Genomic DNA, 6352 nt, shown 5'->3' on the forward strand with positions numbered 1-6352 from the left:
TGGTGCCTGGCCAGCCCCTTCGCGCCTCCGCCCTTCCTACCAGTCTCTATGCAGTCTCCAAGTTTGGTCCTTGTGTATCAGGTTCTTTCCTGTGAGTTTTCCGTTGATTATTCAGGAAGTGTTTCTGTATTTCAGGTGTAACTGTAGCTTGTTCCTGGGAGCATGTCCGTGCAGCATCCTCCTACTCTGCTGCCATTTTTTTTTGCCAAATATTATTGTTTTTATATCAATCATTAGACATAGTTAGTGCCTGCCACATTAGTAAAGCTGATCTAATCATGAAATAATATTGTAAGAATGAAATTTAAGACAACATTTTCCCTTTGCATTTTATTTATTTATTTTTATTTTATTTTTTTCCCAACACCATTTATCCCCTATATGTCCTCTTCCCCCAAAGACATTTTTTTTTGAATCAGCAGCTAATTTTTTAGTTATAGCTAAGATATACCAAAAAAATTAGACAATGACAATTGAGAATCAAAGAGCAATTTATAATAAAACTAGAGGCCTGGTGCACAAAATCGTGCACAGAGAGGGTACCGAAGCCCAGCCTGCACCCTCTCGCAATCTGGAACATATCGGAGGATGTCCAACTGCCGGTTTAGGCATGATCCAAACCAGCAGTCGGACATCCCTCTCCCAATCCAGGACTGCTGGCTCCTAATCACTCGCCTGCATGCCAGCTTGATCACCCCTAACCACTGTGCCTGCCTCATCACCCCTAACCACTTTGCCTGTCCGCCTGATCACCCCTAACTACTCGCTTGCCTGCCTGATCACCCTTAACCACTCACCTGCCTGCCTCATTGCCCCTAACCACTCTGCCTGCCTGCCTGATCACCCCTAATCACTGTGCCTGCCTGATCGCCCTTAACTGCTCGCCTGCCTGCCTCATTGCCCCTAACTGCCTCTGCCTCGGCCCCTGCTGCTATGGCTTCATCCGGTAGGGTGTCTGGAAGGACGTCCAGTAGAACATCCAGAAGGACGTCCGGTATGATGTCTGGAAGGTTGTTCAGCTGTCTGGTCTAATTAGCATATTACACTTTTATTATTATAGATAAAGAAATAATGCTGGAATTAAGGAAGAGAGAGATTTACTTAGATGTGAGGAGTTGGAAAAGAACAGGTTGCAGAGGGCAAGAATGAATTATCAGGACTCTAACGTAATCTTGTATTCTCTAGTTTCCATTTCTTTATCTATGAAACAGGGCTATCTGTAGGAATGATATTGTTGTAACTTAAACCAGTTATTAATTAACTGGAAAGAAGGGAAGGCCAAATATTATAGGCATTCATTTGTGCAGCTTTGCCAGGAAGCTGGAGTTGTAACACTTTTCAGGGAAGCCATCCATCTCACTGGCAGAAGAGACTGAACAGGGTGGAGAATAGAGTCATGCCCAGTAAAGTCTGGGTGACATAGGGAAGATACTTTCCAGTCAGTCACACCTGGGAACAGGTCATTGGCCAAAGTAGGGGTAACCATTGCAAGCGAGGGAAGATTTGAGATAATCTCCTAAATCAGTGGTTCTCAACCTTCCTAATGCTGTGACCCTCATGTTGTGGTTACCCCCAATTTCATTGTTACAAATTGAACATAATTAAAGCATAGTGATTAATCACAAAAACAATATGTAATTATATATGTGTTTTCCGATGGTCTTAGGCGGCTCCTGTGAAAGGGTCGTTTGAACCCCAAAGGAGTCGCGACCCACAGGTTGAGAACCGCTGTAAACAAAAAAGTTTGCTCTTTAGTTTTGCTCTCTTGCTTGTGTGTACTCTTGGGACTCTTGTTGCATGGGGTATGCTCTCCTGGCTCCCCTGCATTCACCCACATGGCCCACAGCCTAATGCTGTACCGGACCTATCTCCACCATGGAACAGAAACTGTGGACACTGGCTTTGCTTCTAGCTCTGCTGAATCCCCAGCTGCACCCCTTCCAGGACTGGACTTAGGGAAATGGGACTTTGAAAACTGAGAGACATAATTCCATGAAAATAAAGCTTTCTATCACATTTCATCCTCCTATGGGAGCCTCCAGAAATGCTTATTCCAACAGTACTCCAAGATCGCCACTCCCACTAGCAACATAAAAAGACCATCCACACATTTCTCTGATAACAAGGACAGATACTGAGGAAGAATTTTGGAATTGCAGTTAAGTAAGTCTTTAGAAACCATTTAGAAAAACTTTTCAATTTAGATGGGTAAAAAATGGTGAGAAATGAGTAAATGACAGCAAATGTTGACTCATATTAGAAGAATTCAGTCTAGGTAGAAATGGAGAGAAGTGAGGGTGTGAAAGGGAAAGCTATTAATTTGAAGGACAATTACAAGAGAGCAACAAAGATAAATTTTAGGATAGGAAATTTTTTAGCAGTTTTGTAGTTTAAGGAGAAAGAGCCTCTGGAATGGGAGAGACTGAAAATGTATTATATTTTCTATTCAAACTGTGTTTTAAAGGTTTACCAGTCATATTTGACAGGGTCTCCAGTTCTTTGGCAGCAGAAGGTCCCAGAGCAATGGTGTGGATGATCGCCCCACTTTGCTTCACCTCTTCGAAGCATGAGCTTATTTCAGCATCTTCCCCATCTGTTAGTAATATGATTTCAGAACCAGAAGTGCTCTGGTTACTTTGGATTATTGCCTGATAGTGAAAAACCAAACTATTAGTTACAGAATATCATATCTAAATAAATTCAAACTAAGAATAAACTTGTTATTTAATCTTAGAAAAGTCTTCAGGTCTTTGCATCAGAGTCAGCCAAAGAAAATTGTTTTGCATTGCCACTCCAGGCTGAGTTGGCATGGAAAAAGAGTACAATGTTCTTGTTTACTTTCAGAGATAAGGTATTAATAGTTCTATTTCTTTTCGTTATAGTCAAACTACAGAAAAGAGGAAGAATAAAACACTTAGAACAATGCTTAACACATAGTAAGTACTCAGTGAATGTTAGCTGTTATTATCCCAGGAGATTTTTGGGTTGGAGGTATATGACCCAAGCAGTTTTAGAAGGCTGCTGACTAGACTAGATAGCACTTGCAAATTCATGGCTAAAGGCAGGTGAGCAAGGTTAAATGATATGACGTGTGCCTTTTAGGCATGTTAGTTGATCATTGAAGAATCTCATTTTTTCCTGGAAGAAAACATTGACTTACCATGGGGAAGGAAGTTCACAAATACATCAAATATTGCTTTTTTTAAAAAAAATCTTTTCCTGACTTCTACCAAGCATATTGCCTAAGATCTTTGGTCAGACACATTGAGAGTAAACTCCAGCTTGGCCTTTTGCTAAATAGCTAGTGTTAATCTCACTCTCTGTTTCTCTTTCTTGCTCTCTGCCTCTTTCTCTCTCTGACACATAATAGAGTTCTATAAATAGCTCTGTGTAGTGATTAACTTTTTGGACTTTGGTGTAAGGAAGACCAGGTTTTGAATCTTAGATTTGCCAATTACTGACTATATGATCTTGAAAAAGATATTTAATTACCCTGAACCTTAGTTTCCTTAGGTACAAAATGGACATAATAATGGTAACTAACTAAAAAAGTAATGATGAGGTAAAATCAGATCATGTATGTAAAGCATTTAATATCTATATAATAAGAGCCTAAGCGACCAAGACTAGTCACTATGATGCACACTGACCACCAAGGGGCAGCCACTCAATGCCCCCTGGCGGTCAGTGCGCTCCCATGGGAGAGTGCTGCTCAGCCAGAAGCTGGGCTCACAGCTGGCGAGTGCAGCCATGGTGGCGGGAGCCTCTCCCGCCTCTGCAGCAGTGCAAGGAAGCAGTGAGAGGAGCTCAGGTGGTAAGAAGTGAGGGCTCCTGGACTGAGAGAAGGCACAGGTCAGAGTGAGAGACACTCCCCCCACCCAGTGCACTAATTTTGTTCACCAGGCCTCTAGTAGTTAATTATGTTCTCTATAAATTTTAATTATTACTGTAATGATTATGTAAGTAAAATGCTTATATGTTGATATGACTTCATTACATAAGTGATTAAAAGGTATTTATAGCTTTGAATGTGATTTGACAGATCTATTCAGCAATAGACTCTGTGGTCAAAAAATATATATAAAAATATATTAAGAAAAATATGTGTAAATCAATATGTGCAAACATTATGACACATTTCATTTATAGTACTGTTATATTTTAGAAGTGAATAGACAGTTTATATGTAATAAGAATTATGGTTATTATAATAATAGCAATTCTTTCTTGAGCACTTATCTATCTTACATAATTCCCACAATTAAATGAGATAAGTACTATTATTTTCCACATTTCCTTGGATGAGAAAACAGAGTTTCTGAGTTGGGTAACTTCAAGGTTATTTAGCTAATAAATAGTAGAGCCAGAATTTCAGGTTTGCCTGAATTCAGAGCATGAGTGCCTTCTTAAACTAATATGCTTTACAACAAATAGACATCATGAAGAAAGCTAAGAAGTGGTATTAATTAGTGGTCTGGATAAGGGTAACAATTTCTACATTTTAGCCACGGCAGTGAAAAGATCAGTGAAAGAAAGCATTTTACTATTTTTGTGACTTAAAGAATGACAATAAATAGGCTTAAATATAGACTAACTTTAGGTTGGAAGAAATGCAAATGAGTACCAGAGGCTCCACTCTAATTTTTGATTTCACAATTTTATTTCATTAAATTTCCACCTGTGTGTCTTGAGTTTGGTACCATACTGCTTAATAACTACCTCTATATTTGTGATTGTCAGATATCAATTTAATTTGAAGAACTGGGTTTTCTTTATTCCATAATACAGAAATATTATTATTATTTTTCTTTCACAATTTCCTTTACAGCATTATTTTCTACTCATAAAAATTCTGAGTGTGGGAGATAGGAGTGAGAAAGAAATGAAGAGCTCCTCAATAAAATAATGGTGATTGTGTACACACTGAACTTTCCTTCCTTACTTAACTACTCCCAAAGCAACTCAGAGAGGCTCCAGCTTTAAATAACAGACTTAGGAGAGTCTTTAAAAAAAAATCTTTAAATGAGTTCTTGACCCTTGTACAAAGATGGTTGGACAAAAATAAAAGCCATGGTAAATGACAGATGATGTTTAGAAAAGCATTTTAAAAATATGTTTTTTTTAAAATTGATTTCAGAGGGGAAAGGAGAGCAAGAGAGAGATAGAAACATCAATGATGACAGAGAATCATCAACTAGCTGCCTCTGCATGCCCCCTACTGGGGATAGAGACTACAACCCCCACCCCCCTTCCCCAGAATCCAACCATGACCTCCGGGTTCATGGGTTGTCACTCAACACCATTTGGGTTAGAGAAACATTTTTAAAAATTTACCTGGAATCCTTCTTTGAGTCCATTGCAAATTGAAGTTCCACCATTAGCTACTTGAGGCAGATTTGCAGTGATGTGTTGGTAAGAATTCTCATCAGTTATTTTTGTAAGATAATTTTGGATTGTAGCCGAACTGTCAAATGTGACCATCCCAACCAGTGATCCCATTTCAATAATTTGAATCAAGTATAGTTCTGCTGCTTGATTCATTCGAAAGAGACGGTTTTCCTGTAAGAAAAGGATGTCTGAACAATTCCCGAGTCTCCTCAAATCGTGACATATTGGTGAAAGAAAGTTTATGGGTCAAAGATCATGATAATAATTGATTACTGTATTTTAGAATTTAATTCCTTCATTTTATTAAAAAAGTAATATTAAAGAAAAAATTAAGACTCAGGCAAGTTCTATTTAGAAAAGCCTAAAAATATATACTTTTTACTTAACAGTTTTATATTCAGGAATTTCTGCTAAGGAAATATTTTAAAATGCCTGCAAAAATGTTCATTGCAGTGGAGAAACCAAGATGGCGGCATAGGTAAACACCTGAAATTGCTGCCTCGCACAATCACTTCAAAAATACAACTAAAAGACAAACGGACATCATCCAGAACCACAGGAAGGCTGGCTGAGTGGAAATTCTACAACTAGAAGGAAAGAGAAAAGCACACTGAGACTCAGAAGAGGTGCGGAAGTGAAGTGCAGAGGTACGGAGGCATGCGCAGAAAGGGCTGGCAACTGAGGACATGGTTGTCTTTTTCAATTGGGAGGAAGACACAAGCTCCCAACGGCTCTGACTCCAGTAGTGGGCAAGTCTCTGGGGACCCAGAAGCATACGGGGAGAAACTGGACTGTCTGGCATCGGGCAGAACTCGAGGGCAGCTTTCTCTCAGAGGGGCTTGCAGCGATTACCGCAGGACACTGAGACCCGGGACCTCTTAGGGCAGGGCTGAGGATCAGCCATAGCTCTTTGCTATGCCCTGCTGATTCACTGAGACCCTGCCTCACCCAAGCTGTGTGCAGA

General features: G+C 39.6%; 1 protein-coding gene across 1 annotated transcript in view; it reads right to left on the reverse strand.

Annotated features, from left to right (window-relative positions):
• The window catches only part of LOC102753117 (epithelial chloride channel protein), a 27627-nt gene that overhangs the window by 10929 nt on the left and 10346 nt on the right, over window positions 1–6352 (reverse strand). The window contains exons 7-8 of the mRNA XM_006760802.2: window positions 5335–5559; window positions 2471–2648 (exon numbers count right to left, since the gene is read on the reverse strand). Coding sequence (XP_006760865.1) covers window positions 2471–2648; window positions 5335–5559 — 403 coding nt within the window. The remainder of the gene's footprint in view (window positions 1–2470; window positions 2649–5334; window positions 5560–6352) is intronic.

The sequence above is a fragment of the Myotis davidii genome, unplaced genomic scaffold (assembly GCF_000327345.1).
Source record: "Myotis davidii unplaced genomic scaffold, ASM32734v1 scaffold156, whole genome shotgun sequence".
Classification (NCBI taxonomy): Eukaryota; Metazoa; Chordata; class Mammalia; order Chiroptera; family Vespertilionidae; genus Myotis; species Myotis davidii.